The sequence below is a fragment of the Chionomys nivalis genome, chromosome 1, assembly GCF_950005125.1.
Source record: "Chionomys nivalis chromosome 1, mChiNiv1.1, whole genome shotgun sequence".
In the NCBI taxonomy this organism is placed as follows: Eukaryota; Metazoa; Chordata; class Mammalia; order Rodentia; family Cricetidae; genus Chionomys; species Chionomys nivalis.
In genome coordinates this window covers 161905934-161924431 of record NC_080086.1, presented here as the reverse complement: position 1 = coordinate 161924431, position 18498 = coordinate 161905934, and the positions used below count along the sequence as shown (strand labels likewise).

The window sequence follows — 18498 nt, the reverse complement described above, 5'->3', positions numbered from 1 at the left end:
CTTCTATGACTGAGGTTGAGAGCTGTGTAAATCTTTTGGTATAACATATTTAGAATGCAGTTTGACAACATGACCATTTAGCAAACAAGACAAAACTAAAGAAGAACAACAAGAAAACCAACAGTAGGTTCCCCTAACATCTGCCACTTCATAGTCTTACCTTTCTCTTAGTACACTCAGAATCTACTAAGAAACTGGTGATTGGTCATTTTGTATAAATAGTTTGTTGCTAAATTTTTCATTACTAAAAGTTTACATCATGAAAAAAAGTAGGAGTCATAATTTTCCATTGTCATTTATTGGATGCTTTGGATTTTGAGGACAGTTATTAATTCGTTGCAGAGACTGCATTATTTTACACTGAGTGGTATGGCTTCTCAGTTGGAATGCATCGTTTTCAAGATCCATCTTGCATAAGGATGAATTTCAGTGAAGAAGCCCTCACTTCCCTTGGTTATGCCTGCTTTCCCCCAGGACAAAATTCCGTGAAGCCTCCCACTGCAGATGGCTGGAGCAGCTGAGACTTCCTGACAGAAAGAGATGACAAGATAGCAATGTCATGTTGTTGTCATGGATCAAGAGTAAATTCTAAGACATGGCATATAGCAGTAGCAGAATCTGGGGGAATGAATTTATTTTATGAAAGGGGTGACAAATTTTGCTTCGATCTGCTCTATTCTTTCTCTTCGCAGTTCAAGTTTTATCTAACCAGAGTGCAAGTAAAAGAAAGGACAAATGGTCTGTCATAGATCTCTTCTACTCTAAAAAAGGACAAATGGTCTACCTTAGATCTTTTCTACTCTAAGATGGAGAGGGGAATGAAATACATTGCAGACTGAGCAGTCATGGAGAGGGATTTTAGCTTTCTGCCCTTTACCTGTGGAAAGTCTTATTAATATGTGATGTTTCGTTTCCCAACACTATCTCTCTCCTCTAACAGACCCTGTGATATCTTTCTGCATGGATAAAGGAGAGATACCTTAATTGAAGTTATAATATTAGGTGAACTCCCTATGCACATGATGTTCATCCTTGTTTCTTGTTTCTGTTTTTGGAGAATGTGCCAGCATTCAGTTTGGGAGAGAGAGTACTGATTTATCCATGTCAGGATGTCAGGATCACTGACTGTGGGGGAAAAAAAGACAGATGAGACCCAGAGCTGTTCTTTTGACAAGTCACCTTGTGACCAGCCTTTAGTTTGAGAATCAATCTGAGAATATCCAATGTAGATAGTTATAGACACTCCAATCCTTCCTATAGTTCCTCATGGGAAATATCCATGGTGAAGAAATAGATCCCAAAGTCCCTTATCTGTCCACCCCTAGATGTGTAGTTCTAGCTACTGTGCTTAATCCACAATTTTTTGAAGCGATTGTATGGAGATTATGAATGTCCACAAAGAAAAAGAAGCAAAACTCTTGGACTCCAAAATCCCTGCTACAACGTTTTATTAGAATACTATCATTAAGAACTTTTAAGCTGTAAATTGAACTTTATGTGGTTGCTATTCCATGTCTCTCCTCATTGTCTGAAACAACATTATGTAGTTCCTGGCTATAAATTGATCATTTCTAAATAGCTATTTCCATATATGTGTATCTATATAGAAATACCACACACACATTCCCAGCCCCCTGTGCAGTCATGCTGTTCATCTCCATCATAGAAAATGCTACTATACTGTAAACATCTGGGTACCGGGCTTTAACTAGTAAAGAGTAGTAAGAAAGAAATCAACAATTTATCAAGCTAGTATGGTGGTATTTAAAGAGCTGATGGTGTAGCTAGTAAGGTGATGCTCTGTGGAGGAAATCAAAACATGTCAAGTCAGAAGAGAGAGAGAGAGAGAGACAGAGAGAGAGAGAGAGAGAGAGAGAGAGAGAGAGAGAGAGGTTATATTCAGCTTTATGTATTTGTATTTTCAGGAAAAATTCACTTAACAAACTTATGTGAAGTAACTTAAGTTAAATGAAACAAAGATTTCCTTATAGATATTGGGACATTTGTAGGAGAGGTCTTCTAGAGATAGTATGTTGGGATTATTTTAATATACAAAGCTGACACAATGAAATCTTTATGTAGTGTAGTTTGTTTTATTTCAAATGGTACCTAACAAATTACTTTTGTAAGATGTGATGGAATTACTTCAAATAAAGCTTAAGAAGTCAATGTCAAAAACCCACATAAAATATTTTTTTTGTTTTTTGTTTTTTTGTTTTTTTAAGAAAGCTTAAACACTTAGAATCCTAGTCAGTTTGTTTCTAAAGTACAAAGTTTCAAAATACTGAGGAAATCAGTTTCTATAGTTTATTTGTTGTAAAAACGGAACCCGGATTTCTCTTAGGGATGATGAGGGAGGGGAACTTGATGGGGGAGGGGGAGGGAAATGGGAGGTGGTGGCAGGGAGAAGGCAGAAATCTTTAATAAATAAATAAATAAATAAATTTAAAAAAAAAGAAAATTACCGAGCTGTGCTTCTGAAAAAACGAATAAATAAATAAAGTAAATTAAAAAAAATTTTGCTTTAATATTTCTCATAGGCTGCCAGCTGTGATGATTAAAGCATTCCTCCAAATAAAAAAACAAAACAAAACAAAACAAAACAAAACAAAAAACATATTTGGAAAGTTCTCATTTTGTTTCCATGGTGTAGACACCAGAAGCTGGATTTAAACCTGACTAAGCAACTTTGAGAAAATCTAAAATAAACGTAAAATACAAGCAGCCAACAAGGACTAAAGGACATGAAAAAGCCATGTTTGAGGTGAATTTTCTGCAGATATCAGTACACTCTGTTCTTCCCAAGTCAAGCTCGTAAGCCAGAGGGATGTGTACTTACACTATAGGTTGTGATTATTTTCTCATGACGTGTGTTAGGCTAGAGATGTAACAACGAACATGCTGTAATAATGAGTCTATGAACCACCCAAGTCTACATCCTCAAGTGAGGAACTTTCACTTTTGACACAAGTTATGAAAACTATACTCTGTAAGGAACCAGCACTGGTTAGAGGGCAGATGGTTCCTTCAACCATTTCTTCGTCATCCAGGGTCCAATGAAAAAAATGTGTCCTTATGTTCCTGGACACAGCTTGGGTTTTCTGTGTTAGAGAGCTGAAAGCATTCTGCATTCCCTCACCTATCACAAAAGCGTTGCTTTTTCTGACCTCCCTTCTAAGAAGTCATGGTAGGCTTTCAGCAATCCTCACTGAGAAGCCCATCCTCCACCTTCATTACCATCTTTATCAATGAGGACTCCAAGTTCTAAGTCATTTGCATTCGGTTTGCTAGCCTCAGTTATCAAATATTTTAGAGACAGAACAGTTACTGCCCACACTTTTTGCTGCTGTCAGAGTAGCTGCCCCATATATTTTTCTGTTACTTCCTGGGAGTGCAAAGTCTTGGTGGTAATCACTACAAGATCAAGAACTTTATATTTCCTTTTTCTATCAAGTATCTTCAACCACATCTTTTCCCAGCCCCGGCCTCCCCAAGATGAATTCAAACACTCACAGTTTTTGTAGTTATTCCAGGTCCATGTTGGTATAAAGCAGGTTTCATTAAATATCATGGGTTCCATAGCTATGGCTATAGTTCCCACGTGAGTGTTTATAGTAGCCGGATAAGAGAGTTTTATCAGCATCAGATCATTTTTCCGGGTATTTGGGTCATAATTAGGATGGACTACTGTCAATGAGTAACTGTATATCTGCTCTCTCTCATTTTTGATGTTAGGTTGATAAACTCCCAGTCGGATTTTAGCTCTTTGGGAAAAAGGAAAAGCAGACAGATGGAAGAGAAAACAGTCACATAATGTCAGGAGTCACTTTATCCAATCAACTTAGTTTTGCTTTTCAGCTGAAGTTCATTAAAATGAACTAATGTTGTATATAAAAGAATAGTTTACAGGATTGCTATATAATCAATATGCATATGGAATGACCAACATGGGATCCCAATATCTACAGCATACTCAATAGCTCCTACTCTAATTTTAATCTGAACCCTCCACCGGAAGAAAAGACACCACATTTGACTTGAAGTTCCAGAGTATACTCCATATTTGCTTAGACAGGTGTTTTGAACCTGTACTACTGAGTCTAACATTCCTAATCTATCCAATACTCTTTTCAGGATTACTTTTTCATGTGTTTTCTACCTTGATCCTAGATTCTCAAATTTCCATGAGTAGTTTTGTAGAGATGATAAGTCATCATTTCATGTTACATTCTCTAGGCAAATTCAGATGCCTCTGTCACAAGGAGGCTAGTCATGCAACATATCAAAAGAGGCATTCCCTTCCAAAAGAAGCTCACAGTTCACAGTGATAGTCTAATTAGGAACGCCAGTTCCAGCACTATGCGAACTGCTTGTTTTCTGTGTTATCTGTCCTAATGCAGAAGCTAACCTTCAAGCTCTGTTTAATCAAACTTGTCTTAAATAACCAGATGGCTAATAGTAATAAGTTCGAAATGGAGCTGAAGCTCTGAGTCAGACTCCCTCATTCAACATTCTCTTCTTTTTCTAAAAATTTAAACATGATCTTTTATTTTATGGGAATGAAGTGCTTTGCCTTTGTTGTGTGTGTGAACTGCATATGTGAAAGTGTTGGTGGAGGCCAGAGGGGACATCAAATCCCCTTGGAACTTTGAATTACAGATGGTTGTGAGCCACGTGGTGATGAGTGATGTGGGTGCTGGGAATCAAATCAGGTCATCTTACAAGAGCAGTAAGTGCCGTTAACTGTTGAGCTATCTCTCCATTCTCTCGGTGGATTCTTGACATCCTACAATACTGAGATTCTCAGAAAGAACAAAAGCAATGTTCTTCCTCATATGGGGATCCTCGCTTGAACTGCATTCATGCATACGTGTAAACAGATGTACACCTAGTTATAAGACGACATTTAGAGAGAATAGGAAGGAGTAGCAAGTGATTGAGGAAGAATGAAATGACATGAGTTGTAAAAGAGTATTTTTTCTCCTTCTGATTCTGACATGACTTTTCTTTTGTTGAGAGTAAGTGTATTTACGATGTAATTGATAATGAAGTAATAAAGCCCTACCTATGTGAAGCTGCATGACTTTAGCATGACCATTCTAAATGAAGCTCAAAGAGACATGTGGAGTTTGGAACTGAGTAGTGTTTGCTTAAGTGACTTTGTTTATCTAGCTGTGTTATGTTTTTACTTGTGATTACACTGAAATTAAATGATAAAAATAGATTTTAAGAGATGCTTTATTTTATACAGACCTTCCTTGCTTTCTTTTCTTTTACCTTCAAGATGTGTAATCTCTGCCTCCAACTTCATCCTTGTGATCCCTTCCCTTACCCCATACACTCAGCCAACACTGCTTCTTCAGCATGCTTAAACCTTTGTTACATCAGAGAGATTGAATGTTGTTCCCTTGCCCTGGAACATTTCTAGGCTTTATTCATTTAGTTGAGTTGTACTTTCCCATTGGCTCTGTATCTTCAGAGACCTAACATGCCCAACTTATACATCATTCCCACTCTCCATACCTTGCTGTCCTGTTTTGTTCTTTACTTTTGATCACTTCTATTCTTGTATCAGAATGTAACCTCTATGAAGAAAACTTATTTCTATTTTGATACTTCAATGGTTATATTAAACAATGTAGCAAATGATTGGTGAATGTTTATCAATGAATATTTGAGAAAAGTCTTCTTATTGATTTCTTTACTGAGTTGCATAAAAATGGAAGAAGATTCAATCTTCTTGGATTATCTAATTCCATGAAAAGCATGGAAGGTTGCTTTCCAGAACAACTCCCATAGCCTAGATACTTTCCAGATCCCACAATTGAGGAGCCACTTACGGTAAGGAGCAATGAGCAGCAGTGAGCACCCACTGAGGGTCAATTAGAGTCCCCACACAAGGCTCTGGCCTGGACTGCAGATAGACCATGTAAGGAACGTTGAAATCAACTGGCAACTGTTCATCTAAGTCCTTAATGTCTCCTAAAATAGCTTCTGGAGAATGAGGGATTAAGGGAGGAAACAGAAACAAAAAGTTTAGTAAGGTAGATTTGGTTAGTTTTCTCTAACCAAAGTTTTTCAAAGTTATCAAGGCTTTTATTTTTGACATTTAAAAATTTCACACAAAATAACATGTCATACAAGATACACATGTTAGGAAAGTAATTATTATTTTTATTGAGATGGAGTTATATCAAAGTTATCTAATACTAAAATATGGGCTCATCTGATGCTGATCAGAAATTCTGACAGCCCTGTGTATTAGGAAAGTGAACAAAATCAATAAGTACTTTAAATATTAGTTCTTAAAATTAACTTTTGTCAGTAATTGGAGCATAATTAAGGATTTTTTGACTTTGGTAGTGAAAAACGCATGGAAACTCAAATTTTATTGACTTATTAACCCAGCTCTCTTCCTGAACCCACATATTTCCTAACATCTGATGTGGAAAAAGAAATGGTAGCTATGCAGGGTGGGTATCATGTGTTCAAGTGCCTACTGAGGAGTTCCTAGGGATGTTTCCACAAAGCCTTGGCAGACAGGGCACTTAACATGCTCCCAGACATCCAAGGGAACCATAGAATACATTGGTAGGAAAATATGTGGAATAAGAGTCTTTTCTTCGTTTTCCTCCAGCAGCTAATTTTATCTTTAAGATGATTCCCCATTTTACACTCCATCTCACAAGCTATAGGTGGTTACTGTACCTGGCAACCACTGGAACACTTCTCTGGATTTCACCCTAGGTAGAAATCAGACTTCAAACTTACCTGCTGCCCCCAAGAGAGTAAGGATGAAAAAAATCTTCATGGCAAGCTATGATCTCACCAGCGCAGACTACGTGGCCACACAGTAAATTGCCCCAATTTGGACACCTGGGACCTTGATCCAAGTGGCTGAAGGAGAAACACTTGCAGCAGGAGGAAAAGTCAAAGGCCTTACAGAAATCTTCAAACTGTTTTCTCAAGATCTGATCTATCAAGGTGTGTGGGAGTCACCAGGATCTGACTCTGATGTGGGTAGAGAGAAAGGAGAAGACCAAGACAGGACCTTGGTGCTTCCTGTTTGATACTAAAGCCCTCTCTAGTCAGCAGATGTACCTGCTGACCTCTTCCCTCCCCTCTTTGTGACATGGCTGTTCTTTGTTGTCTTCCTCACCCCTTGCTTGTGACTTTAAGTCTGCCTCCCTGGGCACCTCTGCCTCTGCAGAGTCACCCTGGCGTTGCCAGAGGCTCTCAGAACATTGATGCATAAAGTACATTATCAACACCCTTTTTAATTCTCACCTCATTTTTTTTGTGCTGAGGATCCTATAGTTCTTATGGAAGTTAGTGGCAGAATCAGGACTCAGAATGAATTCTTCAGATTCCCCTTGACAAGACTAAGCTTTTCCTGAGATCCTTGCTTCTTCGGTGGTCTGGGTAGAACTGGGAGGAATGGGCTTCCTTCTTCCCAGAATACTCCTGTTCTCATCACCCCGCCTCTACTTCCTGTTTGGTTGACCTACCTATACTTCCTGCCTGGCCAATCAGCATTTATTTAAAACATGATTGACAGAATATAGACAATTCTCCCACACCAGATAGATTTGGGAGGTTTGTTAGTAAATACTGACCAGCCCAGAGTTTATTTCAGAACTTGCTTTTATACAGATTAAAGACAGAAGGCAGAACAAAGAGCAGTAGATTCAGGTAAGTACCTCCCTGCATTGTCCTTGGGAGGAAGCACAAGCTGGCAGGCTCATTACCTCTCATATGAGTTCTGCTGCAGCAAGCAGTCCCCTTTTCTATTTGCATGTGCCTTCGGCTGCCATTCACCAGCCTGTGAATAGTGGATAATGTGTTATTTCTCATGGTCAAAAATGTTCTTTCCAATAGGCTTAATCAGAACATTCTCACATCTTTCAAGGATACTGAAGAAAGCAGAGAAGGCAAGTGTGACTCAAATGACTTATAAGTCAGAATTGATTCCAGATGGAAACCTGCTCCCATAAGTAATTATATAACCATTTTCCTGTACACTGTTTATACCGAGTCTCCTGTGGACAGTACCCTTGTGTTCCTCTGGCATGTGCATATTAAAATATAAGATGGTACAAAAAGAGGCCATTTGAGAAGTAATTACACATAAGTAAGGTGGGGAATGTGGCATTCCCATGATGGAGTGTTTCAAAGGTGGAAGGACCAGAGGTATCACGTTAGTGAGGACAAATGAGGACACTAATCCTCCCAGACCTTCCATTGCCTTCAAAACTGTGTGATGTATGTGCTTTTGAATCCCCTTGGGTCTGGTGTTTTGTGAACTGACTTATGCATTATTATTATTATTATTATCTCATCACTAGGGTGGGGCATATTTTCTTATTTAAATCTACTCCACTTATTCGGTGTTATCTGTTCTCAGGCCCTACTCCTCATTATTTCTTTTCCATTGGATCATTGCAGATAGCCACAGGAATCATGTGGTTTACTGTAGACCTTTCTCTGAATGATTGGTGAGATAATGAGGACTTAAGAGCCAATAAGAGAATAAGGCGCACACGCGTGAGTGTGTGTGTGTGTGTGTGTGTATGTGTGTGTGTGTGTGTGAGAGAGAGAGAGAGAGAGAGAGAGAGAGAGAGAGAGAGAGAGAGAGATCCATTCTCGGGCTGGACTCAAAGCACAGATAACCACCACCTTTGAAACTTAGATCTTAAATGTGTATGCACTCACCATTTAAAATTTTATCCTGGGTTACAGGTTCCTGCCTATTCCCAAAAGAACACATAATCCAATAAAAAAATGGAGTACAGACCTAAACAAAGAACTCTCGATAGAGGACTCTAAAATGGCTGAAAGACACTTAAGGAAATGTTCAACATCCTTAGTCATCAGAGAAATGCAAATCAAAACAACTCTGAGATTCCATCTTACACCTGTAAGGATGGCCAAGATCAAAAACACTGATGACAATTATGCTGGACAGGTTGTGGGAAAAGGGAACACTTCTGCATTGCTGGTGGAAATGCAAGCTGGTATAATCCCTTTGGATGTCAGTGTGGCGATTTCTCAGAAAATTAGGAAACAACTTTCCTTAAGACCCAGAAATACCACTTTTGGGTATATGTCCAAAGGATACTCAGTCGTGCTACAAGGACATGTGCTCAACTATGTTCACAGTAGCATTGTTTGTCATAACCTAAACCTGAAAACAACCTAAATGCCCCTTGACCAAAGAATGGGTAAGGAAAATGTGGTACATTTGCACAATGGAGTACTACACAGCAGAAAAAAAATAACATCTTGAATTTTGCAGGAACATGGACAGAGCTAGAAAACATTATTTTGAGTGGGGCTACCCAGACACAGAAAGACAATTATCATATGTACTCACTCATAAGTGGTTTTTAAGCATGAAGCAAAGAAAGCAAGCCTACAAATCACAATCCCAGAGAACTTAGACAACAATGAGGACACTAAGAGAGAAGTACATAGATCTAATCTACATGGGAATTAGAAAAAGATAAGATCTCCTGAGTAAATTGGGAGCATGGGGACCATAGAGAAGAGTTGAAGGGGGTAGAGGAGGGGAGAGGCAGGGAGGAGAGTAGTGAAAAATGTAGAGCTCAATAAAAATCAATAAAAAAATAGTGTAGCCAAATTAAAAAAAAAAATCCTTGGTTAATTAGTACACAATCTGGGCTCATTTCATGGGATGGGGTTAGGGATAGACTATTGCCAGAGACCATGGCTATTCTAGTAGCATGATCATCAGATTTCCATTATTTGGATCAATATCTAAGATAATTTGAGGAATAATTTATGTTTGTTCATGATTTCTGAGGTCAACACTTTGGGACTACATTCCTTCTGGGTCATGTGAGGCAGAACATAATGACGATGGGGGCATGTGGCAGAGGGCACTCACCTACATGTGGACAGAAAGCAATAGAAGATAGGTGGGACTGGGGACCATGGGAATTTTTACAAAGCTATACCTTCAGTACTGCTGTATTTCCTCCAGTGAGGACTTAGTCCCTGGGAATTCCACCAAACATCTAACTTAGAAGCCATGGAAATGCTAATATACCTTTGGAAAACAAGATCTTAGAGAAAAGGGTACTGGTAGGAGAAGGTTAGGAAAACCTTGAAGAAAAAAAAAAAAAAGAAAAAGAAAATGGCAGCACCCTGTCACCGAAGAAGATGTGGACAGTCTGGGAGTCTGGGCTTTGTTCTGTCTTTATGGTGAACTATTTCAATTACTTTGGTCAACTGATTTTTTAACTTTGTATTTTGGTGTCATGTTCTGAGTTTTATAACTCATGCTATTTGGCAGGTAAAATTAAGTGTTCATTTTGGCAACGTTTCTCTGATATGTTGAGAAACTTATTTTAAAACAATGCAGTGGGAGCAGTCCTCAGATTCATTTTTGCAGCAGCAATGTTTCATAGAGTCTCCCATATGTCATCAAACAGCGAGTTATTAGGTTAAATAAATGACAAAAGACTCTTTCAAACTCCATAAAATTGTTCAACATTCTGCCCACCTTCTCATTTTTGTTGTTTTTTTCCCTTTTGACCTGTTTTTATTCTTTGACATTTTATACATGTGTATACTATTTTAATATTTTCCCCTAATTTTTGAAATAAAATACTTATTTCTCTTTTCCTTCTCCCTCCAGACCCTCCTATATACCCCTCATCACTCTCCTTCAAGTTCATGGTTTCTCATTTTGCTAATTATTATTGCATACATATATGTATGCTTTATAGATATACATTCTTGAATATAAACTGTTTAGTCTGTATAATATCATTCTGAGATTCCATACCCATTATCTTCTTATTCTTCTATCCTGATGAAAACTTTCTTCAAAAACAACAACAACAACAAAAAAGTTTGCTTATGTTGGTGTCTTTAAAAAAACTCATTGAGTTTAACTATAGTTGTTGCTCTGCATAGAAACCTACTGGAATCTGAGCAATTTATTAGCAGCTGCATCACTGAAGAAAATGACACCTTTCTCTCAGCAAGTCTGAATAGAAAGTTCATCATTATCAAGCAAAGACAATATGTAGACAAATGTATGGCAGAATACAATGTTTTTATTTCCACACCCATTCCAGGCACACTAGGAAAGTGAAGTTGAGTATGAGTGGGTGGCTCAGGAGATATCAGTTGGCATCAATGGTCTGTTGAATCCAGTCCAGGTAGTTGCACACTTTGGTGTACACACCAGGTTTCCTATCCTCACCACAGCTAGTGCCCCAGGAGATAATACCTTGGAGCTCTTCATTGCAGACCATGGGGCCACCAGAATCATCCTGAACCAAAAGAAAAAGACAATCATTCTTGTTGATACCCACAGGAGAGAATGAGGTTTGATGTGGTCATTCATTATCCTGGGGCCGTTTCTCAAGTCCTTCAACTGATACCCACTCTACTCCTGAAAATCGAGCACACAGCATCCTTACCATATTACTAGTACATTTATTTTTTTTATGGTCCTGCTTCTTTCTACCACAGTCCTGTAGAAGCTATAAAAGGGGAAGACTGGAGAGATTTAAGACTGCCCCATCAGCTCTGCATTTCCACAAGGGTTCCCTACAATACATCTCAAAAAGTTGCATATATGTATTTTCTGGACAATCTTAACACTGATTTTAACAATCACATCACTAACAGAAACTGACAGTTTATCCTAAAGCTATTCCCCAACTTTTGGATTCAGCATCAGAAAAAAATTATTTTACTTTTATTTTGGCATGTATATGTGGGGTGTGTGTGTGCACGTGTTTGATTTTTTTTGTAAGCATATGTGTATAGAGAAGGGCAAGCACTATGTGATCATTTTACAGAGGTCTGAAGTTGATATTGGCTTTCTCCCTTCACTGTTCTCCATTTTTATTTCTCAAGACAGAGTCTCTCATTGCACTTAAACTTGTTGATTCCTGGCATTCTACTGTTCAGCTTGCTCCAGAGATCCCTTGTCTTTGCTTCCCATGCATCTGCCTCCTAGGTGGATGCTGTGACTGTAAGCTTTTACATGGATTTTGAGGACCCAAATTTCAGCCCCGGTCCCTGTGAAGCAAGTGCGATATGCACTGAACCATTTTCCCCACTCTCAGATGCAAAATTATAGCCTTTTGCATTTTATATGGAGAGATATATTGGCAGGGCTGAGACTGATTGACTGACAGAGGAGGGAAAGGAACGTACCTCACAACTATCCTTTTCTTCTTCTAGGAAGCCAACACAAAACATGTTTCTTGTGATCTTATGTGGGTAGGCACTGTGGCAAACAGAGTCTGACAGGATGGAGACATTCAGACAAAAAAGATGTGAAGATAGGCCATCTGTAGAGTGAAGAGCAAAAAAGGAAAGATAACCATAGTGTCCCATGATATTTCTTTCCTGTCTGCCCTTCTCTCTCACAATACTTTCTGTGTCTTTCAATTTGGCTAGGCCTTGGAATTTGGGAGGATTTTTTTTCCTGGAAGATTTTGCAAATAGTTCTAACCAACAAGTTTTTTCTTTGACACAAATGTTAGTGGTGACAGATCTGAAGTCCAGAGACTTTTTTTTAAAAGCTGCCTTCTCCAGGCTGACCTGAATCTTGTAATGTTATATACGCATCCCAGTATCTAAGGCTATGATTATCACCAATCATACTTAAATTCATTGACATCTTTCTAATAATTAAATTTTGTTTTATACTTTGAATAACATATTCCAAGATTGCATGTATTCAAAATGTTTCAGGGAAACATACTTTAAATCTGAATTTGGACCAAGTGACTACTTTTATGCCTTCCATGTCTGGGGATGCTCATATTTGGGACCTATGCTTAGGTAACACTTACATCCAATGCTAATTGTGTCACCCCAGCTGGACACAAGGCAGTCAATACCCACAGATGGACAGGATCTTGGCAGAGAGACAGTGGACACTTGCGAGTTGATGGTGGCTGGTGAGTTCAGTTTAATCAGCATGATGTCATTATCAGTGGTGTCATTGTTGTACTTGGGGTGAGAGATGATCTTGGCTGCATTAATGATTTGCTCACCACCCTCAACATCATGGATGTTGAATTCTCCCAGACGGACCTGTAGTTGGCTATATTTATAAGGATTAACAGTTTTCTAACAATCCTTCTTGGAGTTCTTTCCCCTCCTCCAACTTTTAATTATGAACATAAACACAAATACCATCTTATTCAAGAATTCAGCTCATTTCACTTTAGGTAGCACTGGTTACTCCTATCCTCGTCATACTTAGTTCTTTATATGTCACTGCTAGTGAAGAACTAGAGTCCACCACTGATGTGGGATTCCCCCCTGTATGCTGTGAATATGTTTTATTGCCATTGGTTAATGAATAAAGCTGTTTTGGTCAGTGGCTTAACAGAGTAGAACAAGGCAGGAATTCCAAGAAGATAGAGGAGGAGTCAAGGAGATGCCCTGTAGCTGCAGGAGGAGACAGATGCCCGGGAACTTTACCAGTAAACCACAAGCCTTGTGGTAAAATATAAAATAATAAAAATGGGTTAATTTGAAATATAAGAGCTAGCCAATAAGAAGCATGAGCCAAGCAGTGTTATAAATAATACAGTTTATGTGTAATTATTTTGGGTCTGGGCAGTTCGGAAACAAACTAGTAGCCTTCCATCAACACATTATCTCAGTAAAGTTCAAGGCAGAAGAGAGAGGAAAGTGCCCACTCCAAAACAGTTGGAGGTGAAAATGGGAATTTGAGATGATTTAATGGATTGAATGGAGAAGATTAAATATCAATCAAACTTAATATTTCTCTTCTGGTTGCAATCACAAAGTTTAATAGGGAAGTGAGGAAGGAGTCGAGGGACAGAAAATATTTAGAGCACAGAACAAATTCTCCTTTCTCATGTTATAATAGAAATATGGTACATTTTATTACTCCAAATGACATTTTTATAATCACAGTTGAGGTATATTATTAAGATTATATATTCATATATATTCATGTTTTTAAACTACTGCATTATTTAGAAAAACATTTGTAAAAATCCAGGGGCAATTATTACTACTAATACATCTAACTTCTGATTTTTCCCTTTTGAATCCATCAAGTAGGCTGGAAAAATGGCTCAGTAGGTAAAGGTGCTTGCTGTTAAGCCTGATGAACTAAGTTTTATTCCTGGGACCTTCATGGCAGAAGGAAAAGAACAACTCTCAAACTTGTTCACTGACCTCCACACGTGCCTCCCCCAAAGTAAATGATAAACATAAAAATCATTTTACTAATTAAATATAACTCTGCCTTTTTCTTGTTTATTCTTTTGTAGGGCTAAGGAGAAAATGACCTTAGGTTTAGGAGTGTGAATATTGGATACTTACGGCTTATAACAGTGAGCAGCAGTCAGTACCCACTGGTCACTGATGAGAGAGCCCCCACACAAGTGGTAGCCAGCATTCAGGGATACCTGGTAGGGGATAGAGTTGTTCTCACACATGTAGCCTCCGATAATCTCATTGACACTATCATTAGCAGGGATATCAGCTGTTAGGGGAGAGGCAGACACTCTGTTACACAAATCTGTCACGGAATTCCATTCATGAAATCAAGGCAAACTAACCACACATGAGGTGACTGCACTTATCACCATCAAATCAGGAAATGTTAGACTTCAGGCAGGTAGCTGTTTGTTCTCTATTTTGTATTTTATTTCAATGTAGATATTTTTGTAACTTATTATGTTGTGCCTTTTATATGAACCTTTTTATAGAAAGAAACATTTACCTTTAGGTATGTGTCTTTATATTTGATAATCCTTGTATTTTTGCATATACATTTTTACACACACATAAAGGCATTCACACTTAGCAGAGACCCAGAAAACAAATGACTTGCAACCATTATTTAGTATATAAATATCGTTTTAAATATAGAAGCAGACTCTGCATCCATACAAATAAATAAAACCCTATGCAGTAACTTGTTAGTTGTATATGTTTATGGTGATTATAGAAGTATTGGTGTACACTAGCTGTTTCTAGCAGGTAATAGAAATGGAGTTTTCAGAAACCACTTAAGAATATTCTTGCTCTGAAGAAAGTAATTGTTTCAAATTTTTATTTTGTCAACTTTTTTGGGGAGGTTAGCCTAAAGTGTTTATTTGAGCATTTTACAAAAAATCATAGTATCCTCCCTGATTTTTCGTACTATCCTGGCTATTTCTCTTCTGTTTATCACCTCATTTAACACTGGGAATTATGACCTGTATATTTGTTAAGATTTCTTGTAGATATGAATGTCCTTAATTATAATACATAGTTTCTGCTTTATAATATTTAAAATTTTAATTTTGGGAGAGGAGTTTCTAAGTTTGAAGTTGTTCTAAATTGTACAAGTTCAATGTGGGGAAAAGTTAATACAAAGGTTTAGCAATGAAAATTTGGTAGTGCTTACACTGAAATAGATAATTCACTCTTCTTTCTCACAATCAATTGACATGAGACTTTATGCCAAAAAGAATTAATTCATCAACAGTTTTCTCAAAACACAGGCTTAGATTTTATCTGTGACATGTAAATTCTTTGACATGTCAGGTCCCTTGTTCTTGGTAAGCAACCAGCCGTTCAGTCTTCGGGAAACTCAGACTCACATGGTCACAGCCTCTGCAGTGAACACAGATTAATTTTAACAATTAACTCCATGTTCTTAGAGATAAGGGCTAACACTTTTATGTGGACTATTGTTTCCTTGTCTTCTCTAATTTAGAGAGTGTTGTGGTATTCCCCTCTGCATTCTGTGAATATGTTTTATTACCATTTGTTAATAAAGAAGCTGCTTTGGCCTATGGCAGGGCAGAATATAGGTAGGCAGTAAAACTAAAGTGAATGCAGGGAGAAAGAAGGTGGAGTCAGGCAGACGCCATGTAGCCACTGAAGGAGAAAGATGCTAGAACATTATCAGTAAGCCACAGCCTTACGGTGATATATAGATTAATAGAGATGGGTTAATTTAAGATATAAGAGCTAGCTAGGAATACACCTAAGCCATTGGTCAAACAGTGTTGCAATTAATATAGTTTCTTTGTGATTATTTGGGTCTGGGCAGCTGAAAAATGAAAGTGCAGTCTCCATGTACAAGAGAGTCTACCTGGATGCTCAGTACACATTCTGCATATCTGTGTCTCATACACTGGACCCTTAGTCTCCTTTAACTCTTCTCTGATAAAAATTTAGTCTTTTATAAACACAGATGCTACCTACATACTAATTTTCTTACATACCAAATGTCTTGCTTTCAGGTCTTTTATTCTATAACCATTGTTTGTTTCTAAACACAAAAACCACAGTTATGTGCAATATGTATCTCTGCAGATGCTTTTCTTCTGAATGACTCACCAGTAGCTCCAATGAAAACCAGAAAGACGAAGGTCTTCATGGCTGTTCACTAGTTCTGCACTGGACAATAGAATAAAGGCTTTTTCCCCACAGCTATTTATACCTCCAGATTTGTCATTGACCCTCAGGGCCATAGATGCCAGAAAATAGATTTCACTGTAAAGTGAAAAAAAAAAAAAAGAGAGAGAGATTTCAGTTTGTGAATGATGAAAGATAATGCAGGACCACTTGTAAGTATTTCCCAATTTTCTAGAAGGACATCGGAATGGAAGTTGCAAACCTGGTGGGAACTGGTCATTGCAAAAGGAAATAAGTTCTACTAAGTTCACAGTAGAAAGATGCATGTTTCTGGATTCCCCGATAAAAATAAAAGATTTTTGTTGTGAGCTTTTGCCCAAAGGACCATATTAAACCTTGTACCCTTGGTATGTAGCTGATAGTTGTTTCACAATTATATACTTTGTTAGTTTTCTAGGCACAAAGAAAACAATCAAATGCTGATTCATTCTTTATAAGAAGACTTGGGATAGTTCTGATCCTTTATATTTATGCTGATTTTTCACGATTGGGAGATTGCATTTGAGATCACCCTGAACTAGACAGCAAGTTCAATGCCAGTCTATGCACTTGTCCTGTGTTTGCTTCCTAAGTGCTGCGATTACAGCTGTGTGTCACCATGGGGGATGTGACATCACTAATAACAACACCCTCCACTTTGTCTGAAGAGTTTTCTCTGAAGAAATCACTTGATAAAACATCCTGTGGTTTGGTTTTAATTTTCTGTTGTTACTAGATGGCAAAACACATAGGTCAGCCTTGGTCCAAATTTTGAAGAGAGTTTTTCCACTTTACAAAACAGTGCCGTTGCTTCTCCATGCAACATTGAGGATAATAATTATGATAAAAATATTATGTCAAGACTTTCAAGTTGTTCTTATTATCCTTTCATAAATGTATTTAAATCTTTGCTTCAGCTTAAAAATGACATAATTTGTCAATAATAGGACTTTAAAACATAAACCTCACCTTGATTTCCTTTTGAAGAGATTGAAAATGCATAAATTGGGATGAGTTCTGTTTGTTTAGAGTTGTACTCTCTCAGTGACCAACCCTCTTAGTTATTAGAGTAGTAGTGCCTAGAGTACACAGTACCTGGCCATTTCTTGTTATTCTGAAGCAGTTCAGAGCACAAGAACATGAGCAGCATTGTTAGTGACTGTGGAGAGGCAACTGCCCAATATGCAACTGTATTTCCTATTCCTAGGGCAGCGACAAAGGGTTGCTTAGTCAAGGCACATAGATGTAGACCAGGTTCAAATATTTTAAAAATAGATTTGCAGACATCAGAATGTCAAAAAAAATGTAGTGGTCATTTTGTACTTTGAAGGTCCAGAAACAGTGTATATTGTACAAAACAGAACACACATTGTTCACTTTGCATGTGGTAAACCCATATACCCTAAACTCCCTAAATCTTTGCATAATATTTTAATAAATAAAATAAAAAATAATAAAATTGAGACGCCAGATGTGCATGTATCTGGTCATAGATATGTTGAAGAATTCTGCAATATTATACTTGTTTATAAATTTATTATTTAAAGGATTTCACATGAAAAGATGTTTTGATGAACACTGACTATACTGATACTTAATTTCTTGGGCCTGAAAAGATGGATCAGCATTTAAGATCACTTGCTGCTCTTGCAGAGGACCCAGGTTTGGTTCCCAGACAATACATGGGCCTTGTCAAGCCTCTGAGAGTATCAAACACACAGATCGTGCACAGGCATACATATAGGCTAATATTTATATGTGTTAAATAAAAATAAAATGTCTTGTAAAGTTAAAATTTATTTTCTAAGTAGTTACAGACCTGAAAAAAATATCAGGAATCTTGATAAAACAGAAAATCAATAATGTCCTCTTTACAAGGTTTAAGTAGCCCTAAGTGACTTAAAAATAAATAACAGCCTGTAAATTAGAAATGTAAAAAAATGCATTTCAAAGTTCGTATAACTAGGGTAAACTTGAATGAGTACATTCTCTAATACTGTTGGCTTAATTAAGAAACGTAGCTCTGTTAATCAATATATTTAATGTGGTAGGGCTCTTATTTAAATAGGTGGC

General features: G+C 37.6%; 2 protein-coding genes across 2 annotated transcripts; both read right to left on the bottom strand.

Moving 5' to 3' along the window:
• Nucleotides 1–377: 377 nt before the first annotated feature.
• LOC130872031 (probable inactive serine protease 58) lies at nucleotides 378–6811 on the bottom strand. Its single transcript, XM_057765831.1, has 5 exons — nucleotides 6772–6811; nucleotides 5841–6009; nucleotides 3514–3764; nucleotides 980–1125; nucleotides 378–527 (listed from the first exon to the last, which is right to left on the bottom strand). The coding sequence occupies exons 1-5, from the start codon at nucleotides 6809–6811 to the stop codon at nucleotides 378–380; spliced, it is 756 nt and encodes a 251-aa protein (XP_057621814.1).
• A 4342-nt stretch (nucleotides 6812–11153) lies between these two features.
• On the bottom strand, nucleotides 11154–16408 carry LOC130872040 (cationic trypsin-3-like). Its single transcript, XM_057765839.1, has 5 exons — nucleotides 16369–16408; nucleotides 14356–14518; nucleotides 12843–13096; nucleotides 12199–12335; nucleotides 11154–11303 (listed from the first exon to the last, which is right to left on the bottom strand). The coding sequence occupies exons 1-5, from the start codon at nucleotides 16406–16408 to the stop codon at nucleotides 11154–11156; spliced, it is 744 nt and encodes a 247-aa protein (XP_057621822.1).
• Between the last annotated feature and the right edge of the window lie 2090 nt (nucleotides 16409–18498).

What these genes read in the sequence shown, in the direction of transcription:
- LOC130872031 (XM_057765831.1), bottom strand. Translation starts at nt 6,811, where the DNA reads ATGAAGATTTTTTTCATCCTTACTCTCTTGGGGGCAGCAG. An exon ending in TACTCTCTTGGGGGCAGCAG is followed by an intron (nt 6,010 to 6,771) that starts GTAAGTTTGAAG and finishes TTCCTCCCTTAA; the next exon opens with TCCCTCATTCTCCAGAAGCT. An exon ending in ATATTATAACTTCAATTAAG is followed by an intron (nt 528 to 979) that starts GTATCTCTCCTT and finishes TCTTTCTGTCAG; the next exon opens with GAAGTCTCAGCTGCTCCAGC.
- LOC130872040 (XM_057765839.1), bottom strand. Translation starts at nt 16,408, where the DNA reads ATGAAGACCTTCGTCTTTCTGGTTTTCATTGGAGCTACTG. An exon ending in GGTTTTCATTGGAGCTACTG is followed by an intron (nt 14,519 to 16,368) that starts GTGAGTCATTCA and finishes CTCCCCTAACAG; the next exon opens with CTGATATCCCTGCTAATGAT. An exon ending in GCTGCTCACTGTTATAAGCC is followed by an intron (nt 13,097 to 14,355) that starts GTAAGTATCCAA and finishes TTATAAATATAG; the next exon opens with CCAACTACAGGTCCGTCTGG.